This window comes from Salvelinus fontinalis, chromosome 15, assembly GCF_029448725.1.
Source record: "Salvelinus fontinalis isolate EN_2023a chromosome 15, ASM2944872v1, whole genome shotgun sequence".
In the NCBI taxonomy this organism is placed as follows: Eukaryota; Metazoa; Chordata; class Actinopteri; order Salmoniformes; family Salmonidae; genus Salvelinus; species Salvelinus fontinalis.
This window is the reverse complement of record NC_074679.1, coordinates 45,104,987-45,122,430: the sequence shown is the minus strand read 5'-3', so window position 1 is coordinate 45,122,430 and position 17,444 is coordinate 45,104,987. Positions and strand designations below refer to the sequence as shown.

General features: G+C 44.8%; 1 protein-coding gene across 2 annotated transcripts in view; it reads left to right on the top strand.

Annotated features, from left to right (window-relative positions):
* Window positions 1-10,703, top strand: part of si:dkey-87k14.1 (leucine-rich repeat transmembrane protein FLRT2) — a 63,613-nt gene extending 52,910 nt beyond the window's left edge. For both annotated transcript variants that reach the window (XM_055863963.1, XM_055863962.1), the window contains exon 2: window positions 6,606-10,703. In XM_055863963.1, coding sequence (XP_055719938.1) covers window positions 7,185-9,230 — 2,046 coding nt within the window. In that variant the 5' untranslated portion in view covers window positions 6,606-7,184 and the 3' untranslated portion in view covers window positions 9,231-10,703. The remainder of the gene's footprint in view (window positions 1-6,605) is intronic.
* Window positions 10,704-17,444: the final 6,741 nt, after the last annotated feature.

Here is a 17,444-nt window from a genome sequence, read left to right as displayed (position 1 = left end):
AACAGATGATCTCCGCATGTATGGTTCCCACTGTGAAGCATGGAGGTGGAGGTGTGATGGTTTGAGGGTGCTTTGCTGGTGACACTGTCAGTGATTTATTTAGAATTCAAGGAACACGTAACCAGCATGGCTACCACAGCAATCTGCAGCGATACGCCATCCCATCTGGATTGCGGTTAGTGGGACAATCATTTGTTTTTCAACAGGACAATGACTCAACACACCTTCAGGATGTGTAAGGGCTATTTGACCAAGGAGAGGGGACTGCTGCATCAGATGACTTGGCCTCCACACTCACCCAACCTCAACCCAATTGAGATGGTTTGGGATGTGTTGGTTTGGACTGCAGAGTGAAGGAAAAGCAGTGAACATGTGCTCAGCATATGTGGGAACTCCTTCAAGACTGTTTGAAAAGTATTCCAGTTGAAGCTTGTTAATGCCAAGTGTGTGCAAAGCTTTCATCAAGACAAATGCTGGAAATTTGGAGTACCTCAAATATTGAAAAAAATGTTTAACACTTTTTTGGTTACTACATGATTCCATATGTGTTATTTCATAGTTTTGATGTCTTCACTATTATTCTACCATGTAGAAAATAGTAAAAATAAAGAAAAACCCTTGAATGAGTAGGTGTGTCCAAACATTTTTTACTGTTACTGTATATACAGTTGAAGTCGGAAGTTTACAAACACTTAGGTTGGAGTCATTAAAACTCGTTTTTCAACTACTACACAAATGTCTTATAAACAAACTATAGTTTTGGCAAGTCAGTTAGGATCTACTTTGTGCATGACACAAGTAATTTTTCCAACAACTGTTTACAGACAGATTATTTCACTTATAATTCACTGTATTACAATTCATGTGGGTCAGAAGTTTACATACACTAAGTTGACTGTGCCTTTAAACAGCTTGGAAAATTCCAGAAAATTATGTCATGGCTTTAGAAGATAGGCTAATTGACATCATTTGATAGGAGACAGAACGCGTCTTCTTCCTGAGCGGTATGACTGCTGCGTGGTCCCAGGGTGTTTATACTTGCAAACTATTGTTTGTACAGATGAATGTGGTACCTTCAGGCGTTTGTAAATTGCACCCAAGGATAAACCAGACTTGTGGAGGTCTACAATTTTGTTTCTTAGGTCTTGGCTGGTTTCTTTTGATTTTCCCTTGATGTCAAGCAACGAGGTACTGAGTTTGAAGGTAGATTTTGAAATACATCCACAGGTACACCTCAAATGATGTCAATTAGCCTATCAGAAGCTTCTAAAGTATGACATAATTTTCTGAAATGTGTACCGATAAAAAATGTGGACAGGTAACTAGTAACTGTAATGGATTACATTTAGAAAGTAATCTAGCAAACCCTGTTAATAATGAATGTTATTAGATCTTCAACCAAAACCTAATATTAGATAAAAGGAACCTGAGTTTACAAATAACCCCCCAAAATTATACTTGTTTTATTTATTTAATTAACAAAGTTTTCAACACCCTTTGTGAAAAATGTATCTGTCACGATCGTGTGGCGGATTAACGGACCAAAATGCAGCAGTTGGAAAATAAGCCATCTTCTTTTATTATAACACGAAGATGAACACGACACAAAACACTAACAAAACAACAAAATAACAAAACGACCGTGAAGCTACAAACGTTGTGCACAAACATACAGGCTACTAACGTTCTTACATAGACAATTACCCACAATCAATGAGAGCCTATGGCCACCCTAAATAAGGCTCCCAATCAGAGACAACCGAAATCAGCTGTCTCTAATTGGGAACTCATTCAGGTAACCATAGACTCTCCTAGATAACTAACCAACTTAGACAACTCTAGACATATACACTCAACACAAAACCATCTACTACACCCCATAACCCCTTTACCAAATAAACACCCAAAACCAACAAAACATAAACATTCCCCATGTCACACCCTGACCTAACTAAAATAATAAAGAAAACAAAGAATAATAAGGCCAGGGCGTGACATAACCCCCCCCTTGAGGCACGAACTCCGGGCGCACCATACACAGTCTAGGGGAGGGTCTGGGTGGGCTCCCCTCCACGGTGGCGGCTCCGGCTCTGGTCGTAGTCCCCACGTCACCACAGTACCTAACCACCTCCTAGGCCTCCTCCAAACGACCCCCCTCCACATTAACCCCATTGTATTAAGGGGCAGTTCCGGACTAAGGGACAGCTCCGGACTAAGGTCCAGTACCAGGGTAAGGGGCAGTACCAGGATCAGGGGCAGTACCAGGGTAAGGGGCAGTACCAGGGTAAGGGGCAGCACCAGGGTAAGGGGCAGCTCCGGACTGAAGAATGGCAGCTCCGGACTGAGGGACTGCAGCTCCGGACTGAGGGATGGCCCATGGCTGGCTGACGGGTCTGGCTGCTCATGGCTAGCTGACGGATCTGGCTGCTCATGGCTAGCTGACGGATCTGGCTGCTCATGGCTAGCTGACGGATCTGGCTGCTCATGGCTAGCTGACGGATCTGGCTGCTCATGGCTAGCTGACGGATCTGGCTGCTCATGGCTAGCTGACGGATCTGGCTGCTCATGGCTGGCTGACGGATCTGGCTGCTCATGGCTGGCTGACGGATCTGGCTGCTCATGGCTGGCTGACTGATCTGGCTGCTCCTGTCTGGTTGGCGGCTCTGGCAGATCCTGTCTGGTTGGCGGCTCTGGCAGATCCTGTCTGGTTGGCGGCTCTGGCAGATCCTGTCTGACGGACGGCTCTAGCGGCTCCTGTCTGGCTGGCGGCTCTAGCGGCTCCTGTCTGGCGGACGGCTCAGTGGGCTCATGGCAGACGGGCGGCTTTGCAGGCTCATGGCAGACGGGCGGCTTTGCAGGCTCATTGCAGACGGATGGCTCAGATGGCGCTGGGGAGACGGATGGCTCAGATGGCGCTGGGGAGACGGATGGCTCAGATGGCGCTGGGGAGACGGGCAGTTCAGTCATTGCTGTGCAGACGGCAGACTCCTGCCGGCTGAGGCGCACTGTAGGCCTGGTGCGTGGTACCGGGACTGGTGGCACCGGGCTGGGGACACGCATCTCAGGGCTAGTGCGGGGAGCAGGAACAGGGCATACTGGACCCTGGGGACGCACATTAGGCCTAGTGCGTGGGGCCGGAACTGGTGGTACCGGACTGGGGACACGCATCTCAGGGCTAATGCGGGGAGCAGCAACAGGATGCACAGGACTCTGGAGACGCACAAGAGGCTTAGTGCGTGGTGCCGGAATTGGTGATACCGGGCTGGAGACACGCACCATAGGACGAGTGCGTGGAGGAGGAACAGGGCTCTGGAGACACACTGGAAGCCTGTTACGTGGTGTAGGCACTGGTGGCACTGAACTGGGGCGGGGAGGTGGCGCCGGAAATACCGGACCGTGCAGGCGTATTGGCTCCCTTGAGCATTGAGCCTGACCAACCTTACCTGGTTGAATGCTCCCCGTTGCCCGACCAGTGCGGGGAGGTGGAATAACCCGCACCGGGCTATGTAGGCGAACCGGGGACACCATGCGTAAGGCTGGTGCCATGTAAACCGGCCCGAGGAGACGCACTGGTGGCCAGATATGTAGGGCCGGCTTCATGACATCCGGCTCAATACTCAATCTAGCCCTGCCAGTGCGGGGAGGTGGAATAACCCGCACCGGGCTATGCACACGTACAGGAGACACCGTGCGCTCTACTGCGTAACACGGTGTCTGCCCGTACTCTCGCTCTCCACGGTAATTACAGGGAGTAGGCGCAGGTTTCCTACCTGACTTCGCCACTCTCCCTTTAAGCCCCCCCCAAAGAAATTTTTTGGGTTTTCCCACAGGCTTCCTACCGCTTCGTCGTGCTGCCTCCATTCGCCGGTATCCCTCCTCGCACTGCGCCAGAGAATCCCAGGCGGGCTCCGGCACTCTCCCTGGGTTGATCGCCCACCTGTCGATCTCCTCCCACGTAGTGTAGCCCAGATCCTTTGTAGGTTCCTTTTCCTGTCTCCGAGCTAGCTCCTCATATCGCCGCCTCTCTGCTTTCGCTGCCTCCAGCTCAGCTTTGGGGCGGTTATATTCTCCTGGTACCTCCCGGTCTAAAATTTCCTCCCATGTCCATGAATCCTTGTATTTCTCCTGTTGCCGCTGGTCATGCCGCTTGGTCCTATGGTGGGTAATTCTGTCACGATCGTGTGGCGGATTAACGGACCAAAATGCAGCAGTTGGAAAATAAGCCATCTTCTTTTATTATAACACGAAGATGAACACGACACAAAACACTTTAACAAAACACTTTAACAAAACAACCGTGAAGCTACAAACGTTGTGCACAAACATACAGGCTACTAACGTTCTTACATAGACAATTACCCACAATCAATGAGAGCCTATGGCCACCCTAAATAAGGCTCCCAATCAGAGACAACCGAAATCAGCTGTCTCTAATTGGGAACTCATTCAGGTAACCATAGACTCTCCTAGATAACTAACCAACTTAGACAACTCTAGACATATACACTCAACACAAAACCATCTACTACACCCCATAACCCCTTTACCAAATAAACACCCAAAACCAACAAAACATAAACATTCCCCATGTCACACCCTGACCTAACTAAAATAATAAAGAAAACAAAGAATAATAAGGCCAGGGCGTGACAGTATCGCCCCCTCAATACCTGATTGTACCACCTTTAGCTCCAATGACTACAACCATTTGTTAAAGCTTTATTTAACTAGGCAAGCCAATTAAGAACACAATCTTACTTACAATGACAGCCTACCAGGGAAAAGTGGATTAACTGCCTTGTTTAGATTTTTACCATATCAGCTCAGGGATTTGATCCAGCAACCTTTTGGTTACTGGCCCAATGCTCTAAACACTAGGCTACCTGCCACCCCAAATGCTTACTGTAGTTGTTATTTATTCTCTCAAATCGCAGTGGAAGAATTTTGATTTCATTTCCAGTCCTGCCACAAAATCTCAATTAATCTCAATTAGGTCTGGACTTTGACTAGGACATTCCAAATCTTAAAATGTGTTGCTTTTTAACCATTTTTATGTAGACTTGATTATTTGTTTTGGGGTGACTGGTAGCCTAGTGGTTAGAGCATTGGACTTGTAACCGATAAATCCCCAAGCTGACAAGGTTAAAAAAAAATCATAATAATTATAATACATTTTTAAAAATAATAATCTGTCCTTCTGCCCCTGAACAAGGCAGTTAACCCACTGTTCCTAGGCCGTCATTGAACATAATCATTTGTTCTTAACTGACTTACCTAGTTAAATAAAGATAAAAAATAAAATGTGTTTTGGACCATTGTCTTGCTGGATGACCCAACTGTGCTTCAGCTTCACCTCACAGATGTATGGCCCGACATTATCATGTAGAATTCTCTGATACAGAGCAGAATTCATTGTTCCTTCTATTAAGGCAAGTTGTCCAGGTCCTGAGGCAGCAAAGCATCTCCAAACCATAACACTACCAACACCATTCTTGACCATTGGTATGAGGTTTTAACTGTGGAATGCAGTGTTTGGTTTTTGCCAGACAAAATGGGACCCATCTTGTCGAAAAAGTTGACTGGTTTGCCAAAAAGAACCTGGAAGCACCTGGATAATCATCAAGACTCTTGGAAAAATGTTCTATGGACAGATGAGTCAAAAGTATAACTGCTCTGTATCAGAGAATTCTACAGGAGAATGTCAGGCCATCTGTCTGTGAGCTGAAATGCAGCTGGGTTACGCAGCCAGACAATGATCCAAAACATACAATCAAGTTTACAAGCGTTTGGTTGGAGTCATTGCAGCAAAAGGTGCCACAACCAGTTATTGAGTGTAAGGGGGCAATAACTTTTTTGCACAGGATCATTGGGTGTGGCATAAATTTGTTTATGAAATAAATTAAATGAGTATGTAATTGTTGTGTTATTTGATCACTCAGGTTACCTCTATCTAATAGGTTTTGGTTGAAGATCTGATAACATTCAGTATCAAAAATATTTAAAAGTAGAGAAAATTAGAAAGGGGGAAAATACTTTTTCACAGCACTGAAAATGCGTAACTCCACACAATAATGTTTCCATTGTTCCATTATTATATGGCCACAATTTGATTAAACCTACAATGATTCATGGACATTTTCATTGACACTTCTACCTGTGATTCATTTGTACAACAATGCTACAGATCACAATGGCCAGCTGTTTCATGACGTAATTACAGCTGTAAGGAAACTGTAATGTAAAGTGTTACATTATTTTTACAACAAGAGCATTATTCAACATTCACTGTTTCATATAACATCCACTGCTGCAACACATGTCTGGTGAGGGATATGAAATAAGTGTGTCTATCAGATCTACCATGCACTAGTCTGTCAACATGATATCGTTGAAAAGCATCAGTCTGGTAAACTTTTGTTGAAAGATATGCCTCACAAGATGTGATGCTTAAGTCAATTCATGTTGAGTCTGTTCTCTCTAATTTACAATGCTTCACTTTGTATTTGAGGGATAGAAATTGAAGTCTTCCTTTCTGTTTATTTAGAGGGAAAGCATGCATTCTAAGATCATCCAACTGATTTCTCCATTTGTCTCTTTGAAAATAGGCCTCCGGATCCAAATGTCAATTCCAACGGAGGCAGCATCAGTCTGGGCCCAGCCGTGTGTGACGTGAGCGAGTGAAACAACGAGAGAGTGAAAGACAGAGAGAGAGGAAGAGAAGGAGGAGGGGTCTCTCCGATGATAACCCTGAGTGTACCATACATGGCTCTCTGGTAGCCACCATTTTAAATTGGCCCTTACAGTGCACTGCGGCGGCTGACTGAGAGTGAAAATGTGATGAGCTTTGCTATCATCCCCGTAGCGAGCTAGTGAGTGTGGATGGCGGCCGGTGAAGGAGGCACATTGCTTAATGAGACCATTGCTCTTGTGTTAGGACGCTTAGGACAGGCAATTACGGAGGAATTACCACCAGAGGCCTTCTCCAGCACTGCTGCTGCTGCCGCTCCACCACTGCTTACTGCTGGAGCAGCGAACTAAGCATTCACAGCTGGTCACAGAACTTTTTTATTCTGGTGGATTTTTACTATTTTTGTTCTTTCTTTTCTTTTTTGCTACTGGCTGTTGTGATTGTCATTTGTCGTTCTTTTAACGACAGCTCCATCAGTTCTGACCTATCGTTTATAATGGAGCTACATCCGTTGCGCGTGTGGAATAAGGACTGGGCCTCTTTCCTCAGGCCATGGATACCCATACTGCTGGGCCTGCACATGCAGTTCTCCAGGGCGTCCGGCTCAAGCTGCCCAGAGGAGTGCCGCTGTGACAGGACCTTTGTTTACTGCAACGAGAGGAGCCTGACCTCGGTGCCTCTAGGGATCGGAGAGGGCTACAAGACCCTGTACCTCCACAACAACCAGATCAACAATGCCGGCTTCCCCTCGGAGCTTCACAACGTCGCCTCCGTGGAGACTGTCTATCTCTATGGTAACCAGCTGGATGAGTTTCCCATCAACCTGCCCAAGAATGTACGGGTACTGCACCTGCAGGAGAACAACATCCAGACCATCTCCAGGGCCGCGCTGGCTCAGCTGCTGTGGCTGGAGGAGCTCCACCTGGACGATAACTCTATCTCCACAGTTGGGGTGGAAGAAGGGGCATTCAGGGAGGCCGTCAGCCTCAAGATGCTTTTCCTCACCAAGAACCACCTGAGCAGTGTCCCTATTGGTCTCCCTGAGGACCTCAAAGAGTTGCGATTGGACGAGAACCGGATTGCAGTGATCACCGAGGAGGCGCTCAGGAATGTGACGAGGTTAGAGCGCCTCCTACTGGACGGGAACCTGCTGACGGACGAGGGTGTGGCCCCTGGAACCTTCCAGGACCTGGTGACACTACGGGAGCTGTCTCTGGCGCGGAACTCCCTCACCTACCCGCCCCCGCTTCTCCCAGGGGATGTTCTGGTGAAGCTGAACTTTCAAGATAATCAGATGAATGAGATCCCTGTGACGGCCTTCGCGGGGCTGAGAAAGCTGGAGAGGCTAGATATTTCCAACAACCAGCTGCAGTCCCTGACAGAGGGGGTCTTTGATGGCCTCGTCAGCCTCAGACAGCTCACTGTTCGTAACAACCTTTGGCTGTGTGACTGCAGCATTAACTGGGTCATACTGTGGTTAAAGTCTCTGCCAGTCTCCCTCAACGTGCGCGGCTTCATGTGCCAGAAGCCCGAAACTGTCCGGGGCATGGTAATCAGAGAGCTGAACACCGAGCTTATCCAGTGCCCTCGCAGCACCACGGTTGACCTGCTGCCCACCCACTTGCCCCCCACCTTGCCAGGCCTCACCACCCGCTTCCCTCCCTCCTCCACAGGCTACCCCTCAGACACGGAGTCTCTCTCTCCCCCATCCAGGCTCCCCTTCTCACCCACACATCACCCCCCCCTCCTCCCCTCCTCCCCTCCCAGAGATGGGGAACAGAGGACTAACCTGCCGCCCCTGGATCCTGAGCGGGAGACCCTGCAGATCAAGTTCACCATACTCAATGGTTCAGCCATCCACGTCAGCTGGGTGGCCTCCTTTCCTGTCACAGCCTACAAGGTCACCTGGGCCAAGATGGGTCCCAGCCTGTCGGGAGACACAGTGAGGGAGAGGATGGTGGGAGGGGAGCACCGGGGCATAAGGTTGGTCAACCTCAAGCCTAAGTCCACCTACCGGATCTGTGTCATCCCGTTGGATGCGTTCAATAACTACCGGCCCAAGGATGATACAGTGTGTTCAGAGGCTGTGACTAAGCCGGTCTCCTATGGCCAAGGTAATAATACAGGGCCACCGGGGCCGGAGCAGGCCACCCAGCAGGACCTCAGTTCTCCCTTTCTTCTGGCTGGCCTCATCGGAGGGGCCGTGATCGTAGTTCTGGTGCTTCTCCTTAGCATATTCTGCTGGCACATGCACAAGAAGGGTCGGTCATCCTCGGCCAAGTGGAAATACAATAAGGGCAGGAGAAAAGACGACTACTGCGAGGCAGGAACCAAAAAGGATAACTCTATACTGGAAATGACTGAGACCAGCTTCCAGATAGCGTCCCTGAACAACGAGCAGCTCCTCAAGGGAGACTACCGCATACAGCCCATTTATACCCCTAATGGGGGCATTGGCTTCAGAGACTGCCCTCTGGGAAGCAATAGCACAGTATACTGCAAGAACAATGTTCAAGCAGACGCAGACTTTTGCCGTACATGATGATTTTGCATAGCAGAGTGTTATAGAACCCCCTTTGTATTAACAAATACACTTCTACATACAGTACACTGAACAGTATATTTCAAAGACCTCTGTGTCTGCAATGTAATTTATACACCGGCTGGGCTATAATGTTGAATTCAGCTAACTTTTATATTCCCTTCGTAAAAAATGCTAATTGATTTATAAGTTATTGATTTCTCAAAGTTGTGTAACTCGGTTCTGTGCAGCCAGTTCTTTACAATCAGAGCTTTCTCTCATCATCTTATATTTTGAGCTCCATAAAGATTGGGCCATGTGGAAGTCATATGATAGTCAGACGGTCTACTCATTCCTATAAAAATAGCCTAGCCAGTAATGAGTCTAACATGCACAATGTCCATAACAGATGTAGCTACATCCCATGTTTTGGCAATGGAAATTAAAACAAATAGGGTTTATGTCAGAGACTTGATGTGGCAACTCAATGTGACAGAGAGAACCAACCATTCAGGAAATGATCTTTGGAGGTAAATATTTTCTCACAGTAAGGATTTGAGAGAGAATGGGAGCGAGTGCGGGAAGGAGGGAGGAAGGGGAGGGGAAGAGAGAGGGAAAGAGGGAGAGAATCTGTTCATTCAAATGTACCACAAGAGGGCAGAATTTTTCATGATTGTCAATGATTCATTCATGATTCTTTCTCTTTTTATTTGCTTGGACATTGCCGAGTACTGAATAGTAGTTCTGCCTATGTAGTAATACTGCAGTGAGTGTCTCTCTTTCATCATCTCAACTACATAACAAAGACACATTTCTATGAACACAGTGTTGAGAAGTGTTGGTCAAATGGCTGCATGGATTCCAGGGCTGGTATACATAAAGTGTCTCAGATCAGATGTGCTGATCTGGGATCATGCCCCCCCCCCCTCTGTCATCTTATACAAAAGGCCACACTGATCCTAGATCAGCACTCCTATTCCGAGATGCTTGAGACATACGGCGTCTGATTCAAGTATTTATTTCAGTAACAACACACTGTTATGTCGTTGGCCAGTGGTCATTCACCACAACTTGGACATACTGTTCATGAAATGGTAGTTGGCTACTGTAGTTATGGAGTTTGTTGAACCTTTTGATCGATTCCCAAGCTGTTAAAAAAACACATTTGTTTTCTCATGGACTTGACTCAGCAAATCATGCAGAGGTCATACGTTTGTATCGTGTGCTTTCCAAAAACGACAACTAAAGCATAAGGAAACTGTACATTGTATAGTTGAGAATGAAAGATCAACAAGCACATCTGTCAAGATAGTTGGATACTAAGCAACTATTTCAGTTTTTGTTCAGCAAAAAATTATGTTACGGTAATATATTATATGTGCCTTGAAATGATCAGCTCATAGTGTAAAGTCTTTTGAATCCATGTGTTTTTGCACAAAAGTGTAATGTAAATACATTCAATTGACATTGAATTGTTGTTGAAAAAGAAAACGATTGCCTTGTATTTGATTATTTATTTGTATCTTGTTGCTTTATCAGTCTTATCGCATCTCTTTATCACTTAAGACATTTTCATCTGTGATGTTACGGTCTTCTCTGGGAGAAATACACAAATTATGTAGAGAGTCTATATCGTCGATGCTTTGAGTTCTTTTCTACCAAAATGTGTCCTCGGCTCTCACAAAAGTTGGGCCCTAATTTGGAAGGGACACGTGTAGGCTGGATAATAAAATAAAAAAAAGTCAAACACTGAATGTTACCCTTGAGAACAAATTCTGAGATGATGATACTGCAATTTGTTTGTCACAAAATGTATTGTGTCCCATATCAAATCGCTTGTTTAGGGGATGTGGAACATCGAGGGATAGCTTTTATATCGCTAACATTCCAAAATGATATACATTACTGTAGTAAGTTGCATCCCTCATCCTCAGACATTTTGTCAACCTCCGACATTCCATTTCATGAAGCTTCTATTCTAGCATCTATTTTTAACGAGTCTCTAGTCTAGTGAAAGGTCATTTACACTTTAACCAAACTCTGCCCGCACTGAAGATCAGACAGACTTGTAGTCCACTTTGGCTCTCTGCCACCTTTTCTACTGATGGCTGCAATTACATGATCCGGTACCGATCCAGGTCATGGCTCGGCTGTTTTCCTCATTAGTCTTGAGCTGTGAGTCTTTGTGTGTGTAGCACATGGGGATGTGTGAAATGTACTACTCTGCCTGAAGTGTCACTTCTTGCGCCAGCGAATAGCTAGCTTTTCACGTGGTGCCGACTGGTAAAATGCTTCAGGAGGGCGGTCATGTGTGCTAGCAAGGCAGAGGTCCTGAGTTTGCGTCAGGTATGGGCTTAATCTGGAAGAATTGGTACTCGCTAAGCAATCAGCATGACGTCCTTTACATGTGTACACAGTATACTGTAGTGTGTGTGTATACACATATTCTCCTGTGATTCCTCTGAGAGCAGAGGAATAAATGAGGGGTATAAACAGTATACCATTCTAAATGATCTCTAACCTATGTTCCTGGTGTGCCGGTGGAGACAGTAATCAGCCTTTAAATTCAGACTTCTGTGCTCTTCAGTTGTGTGGTCATCTATAAAAGTAAATAAATAAATGCTCCCTCTCTGGGGAGATCAGTGTCTGTGAGTGAGATACTTTCGTATTGAGGACAGATCTGAAGGTAGTGTACTTATACTATATGTGTGGTACTTTGTCCAGGTCTGCCACGGGCCCAGTGTGTAGGAGACATTGAGGGATGGATGTGAACTTTCTCTAGCTTTTGTAAATCATGCATTGCTGTTAATGGAATAATTTCCACAGAAGTTTGAGTTCTTCATCCATATCTCAAGTAAGGTTTCAGCCCTTTCAGTCGGGCCCAGATCGACGAGGGGGGAAAAGGGGGCTTAGCCCCCTCAGTTGAAACCCGTGCCCCCTCAGTTTAAGTTTTATGTCCCTTTATAAAAATAGCAAAAAAGTTCCAATGATTGAGTGACAGGTTGGCACAAACTCTGTATCTCCGCTGTGCAGCTTTAGGCACCCCAGCCATTTTGAAATCTATGCAGTGATTTACACATTAAGGAGGTAAATATCTTCCACTGAACAGCCCCTCTTCCAAGGCAACTTATCACAATATATGTTCAATCAATCCCATCTTCCTCCCCCATTCCTTTGCATCTTTTCTTTACCAATTGTGAGGGAAGTGTCAATGCACTGTCAACTATGTTCTGTCTCACCGTGCAGTGACCTTCTGGTACTAAGACAGTGTTTGTATCCAAAATGGCACCCTATTTCCTACATAGTACATACTGTTGACCAGAGTCCTACAGTAGTGCATTATATAGGGAATACGGAGTCTGTTGGGATGCAACCTCAGTGTCATCCGTGTGATGTCCCACCCTGCAGTGACTCTCTGGTACTGAGAGGATCAGGCTGTCAGTTTAACAGTGGCCTGACTACTAGTTGCCTGGCCAGCATAGTTACTGTAATTTTTCAGGAATGACAATGGACAACCAATGACATGATCACTTAAAATACAGAGTCGACAGGCTACAGAGTCCAAGATTAAACTTCAATGTGCTATTCCAATTTGCTCATACCAAGTAATATGATCCGATTGCGATCTAGATTATTTTCATTAAAATAATAGTAAACTTAACTTGTCCTCGTCAATCTGCCGTGTGACTAACAAACAGAAAATGCATCTTAAAACTTAAAGCAATGGTCCTCGAAAACACTACCTCTAAGCACACACTCTGTAAGCATAGCAAACATGATTGCATGCTCTGTGATTTAAAAAAGAATACATTGGATCAATTATAATTATACCATGGAAATGGAGAATATAAAACCTCATGTAAAACCTCCACTGATAGTTGCTCCCAGGCATTTATGACTGAAGAATGAGGACCATGCAGCATAGCCACTGCATGCACTGTCTGAGCTTCTGATGATCCAGAAACTAGTCCTTGACGTGAGAACGTTCAGACCATAAACAAACCTAAGCAAGCAATACAGGGGATTAATCAAGGACATAAATCAGTGAGGGGGTACACTTTTGGTACACTTTCTTGCATTGGAATTATATTGAATTCTGCTTATATCACACAATAAACAAAGTTCAAATGCAGAGACTCCGAGACCACTGATTGAGTGCTTTTGAAGGGACAGTTTAGAGTGAAATCGTTAGCCTATCTCCGTTGCGCTGTATCAGTACAATGGACAGCACCTTACATACTAGAGCAAGGCTGTTTTGGGTATTGAATATAAGCTGCAAAACAGAGAGGCTGTTTGTAAAAGGGGAATTACCCTATGTGAATGCAGCCATACACACGGCTGTTTTACCAAAACAACGGCAACTAAATGCTGAAAGTAGCAGCCTAGTTATTCATGCACGCAGACAAAAATACTGAATAGCAGTTTAGCTTAGAATACCGACACAACTGCAAATGTGAACAGAACAAAACAGAGGTACCAAGTCGTAGGCCTAGTAAACAAAATGTAATATTGATAAAGGCGTGACACAATCTATAGTTAGGCTAGTTACATGAACAGTAAACAAACAGAGCAAATAAAAGGCGAATGTAGATCCAAATAACCTAAACATAGCCTACAGCCTACTACAGTGAGATGCAGCCATGCACAGCTGTCTTGCCAAATAAATGGGCTTATAGGCACGCTTCAAACTCTAGGACAATTGGACTACTATTTTAATGAAAAAAATCTAGATTGCAAATGGATCATATTACTTGGTATGAGTACTTTTTATATTTCTGTATTTCTACTACCATAACCACAGAACAAATATCTAAAATACAAGTAAATACTAGCACATTGGAATAGCACATTGAAGTTTCATCTTGGAATTTGTAGCCTGTCGACTCTGTATTTTAAGTGATCATGTCCTTGGTCAACCCTGAACAATTACAGTAACTGTGCTGGCCAGGCAACTAGTAGTCAGGCCACTGTTAAACTGACAGCCTGATCCTCTCAGTACCAGAGAGTCACTGCAGGGTGGGACATCACACGGATGACACTGAGGTTGCATCCCAACAGACTCCCTATTCCCTATATAATGCACTACTGTAGGACTCTGGTCAACAGTATGTACTATGTAGGAAATAGGGTGCCATTTTGGATACAAACACTGTCTTAGTACCAGAAAGTCACTGCACGGTGAGACAGAACATAGTTGACAGTGCATTGACAGTGCTTTCCTCACAATTGGTAAAGAGAAGATGCAAAGGAATGGGGGAGGATGGTGGAGGAAGACAGGATTGATTGAACATACATTGCGATAAATTCCCTTGGAAGAGGGACTGTTCAGTTGAAGAGATTTACCTCCTTAGTGTGCAAATCACTGCAGAGATTTCAAAATGGCTGGGGTGTCTGAAGCTGCGTCGCAAATGGCACCGTATAACAACACATTTCACTGCACTTATCCGGTGTATTTGACAATTATTATTTTTATATATACAAATAGTCACTACTTTTAACCAGGCCTCTGGTCAAAAGTAGTGCACTCTAAAGGCAATAAATGTGCCATTTGAGATGCTTCCTTGGTGTTTCTCCTGCCTTTTGTGGCTTGGCTTGTGGTTTCTAGCCAGCTGGGAAAGAAATCAGGGAACACCATTCTTGGCATAGGTTCAATCTAGTAACTGACTAATAACTAAATAGGTTACGTCAATAAGCAGAAAACAATAGCAGTGGACTACCCCTGAACTCAGTGTTTAATGCCCTGCTGCAGTTGTTGGATATATTGGTCCCAAGCTTCCAGGAACATTTGGGCTCCACGCCTCATGGTCATTACCATGGTCAGCTTCCATTCAATTAAACACACAGACACAGGCACACAAACCGACTTGTACACACACTAACACTGGGTCCAGTTTTTATTGAGTAAGGGACCCCTGAATGATAGTCTCCCAACTCGCCAGATGTATAATTATCAAGTAAACACACACACACACACACACACACACACACAATCTATTTCCTCCACATACTCTCTCACACACTCCCACACACATACACACTCTTTTCCTAAAACACCACAGCACACACACAAACACACTCTTTCCCCTCACACACAGCCAGACTCACCTATATACACGCTCTCTTCCTCACACCCTGGCATGCATGCACGTAAACACACACACACACACACACACACACACACACACACACACACACACACACACACACACACACACACACACACACACAGGAGAGTATTGATCTAAGGGGTTCCACTGGATTATGAAAAATGATCCCCAGCCCTAATGGTTTGGCCTGAGATAGACTGCCTCTTCTGTTCTGAGCAAATAAGAAGGTGCAAACATGAGCAGAAAATATCAAATCTGTATTAAATGTTGTCTTGGGTTGTCATTGCATCTACTAGAATTGATTAAGTGCTAAAATAGAGATATTATGGAGTAACGAGGCTTTCCTGACCGACAGATGGTTTCCCTGGGAGATGAACATTTGAGTTTCTTTACTTTACAAGCAGCACAGGACTGTGATTTTCTAATTGCTGTCAATAATCATGTGAGACAATCAAAAACATGCTCAGACAATTATCACAATCAAGGACACGTCTGGTCTAGCTGAAATGCAACCATCCACTGAGATAAAATATGGAGAATATTCACAGATCAAAGCAACATGACATTGACAGCTTTTTATCCCATTTAATGAAAATCTACTAAATGTTTTTATTTTTTACAGAATTCAATCAAGTTGCAATCCGTATGAATATCAATAGAGTATTTGAGAGTATTAGAGACATTGTTGGCTGAGATAGGCTTACTTGACATTGACATAAACCCTCTATGTCCCCTTCTATGAAAGTTGGTGACCACACTTCAGTGCAGTTTGACTTAATTTGACCTTGACACCATTGCCTGTTAGCCTCTCTCCTCTAATCAGGTTCAGCCCCTGCATTAAGGCTATGTCCATTGTTACCAGACATAGTGTGTGTGTGTGTGTGTGTGTGTGTGTGTGTGTGTGTGTGTGTGTGTGTGTGTGTGTGTGTGTGTGTGTGTGTGTGTGTGTGTGTGTGTGTGCATGAGACCCTATGCGGACTAGAGAATAGTTATAGGATGCCTGGCTGGGAGAATGTGTCCTATAACCTACAGGAATAGAGCATACATTACTCATAACATTGGCTCCCACCCTTCCTTCACTATCACTACCATAATTGAAGGTTTCAAAACATGACAAATTGAGCTCACATTATAGAGGATTTCAAACCACTATATTAATGAAACTTCACATCTGCTATTCATTCGATAGTGAAATAGCATCATATGTGTTTCTTAGAAAGGAATGTAGCGTGTTAGTGTCAATACAGGTATCATGGCTCTCTTTAACCTTTCCATGACTGTGAATGGATTCATTTGGTACCAGGGTGCTACTATTGATCACCAAACTGTACTGAAGGTGCTGAGAGATTTGGATTGAACCACAAAATCAGACTCCGGATAGAACCAGAGCCACAGATAAACAAGCTACAGTATACAAGTAAAACTCAGTTTAGATTCAGTTTTAATGACAGGCATCTTGGCAAAGAACGTTCCTCAACACAGTCTAGTTAGAATGCAAATTAGAATGTTATTGGTATGGGATGGTTGGTGCCAACATGGAGAATGCTTTGCTAAACTCTATATGTATAGACACTAAGAAAAGATGGCGCATCAAGAGTTCGTTGGTGAGGTTGATGGTTCTATGTGGAACCATAATGAGTCCAAGAACCCTTAGTCTGTATCGCTGTCTTTTGATAGCTCCTTTTCAGCTAGAGCAACCGTGAGTATGAGAGCGATAGAGAGAGAAGAGAGAGAGAGAGACTCCTCCACCTGGCCCTGTGATATCTAAACACCTCATGATGGATCTGACCCTAAATGTTAAACAGGAATGTACGTTGGCCACTGGAACGCGACAACAGCGGGATGAATTGCCGTGGTGTGTCGATTGATTCTCCAATCTAATGTGAATTAGCCATTGCACCCTCCCACATATAGGCAGACTGGCCTGATAGATGTAGCAGAATTGCATATTTTCTGATTCATTACATTATTATCTGGCATTTCTCCGCTCGCTGGGTAAGTGGATTGGAGGGGAGCTGCTATGATTTCCTGCTCTACCCATCTCAGTCAGGGGCTGCGTCCCAAATGGCACCCTATTCCCTCTACAGTGCTTTTCTTTTGACCAGGGCCCATAGAGCTCTGGTCAAAA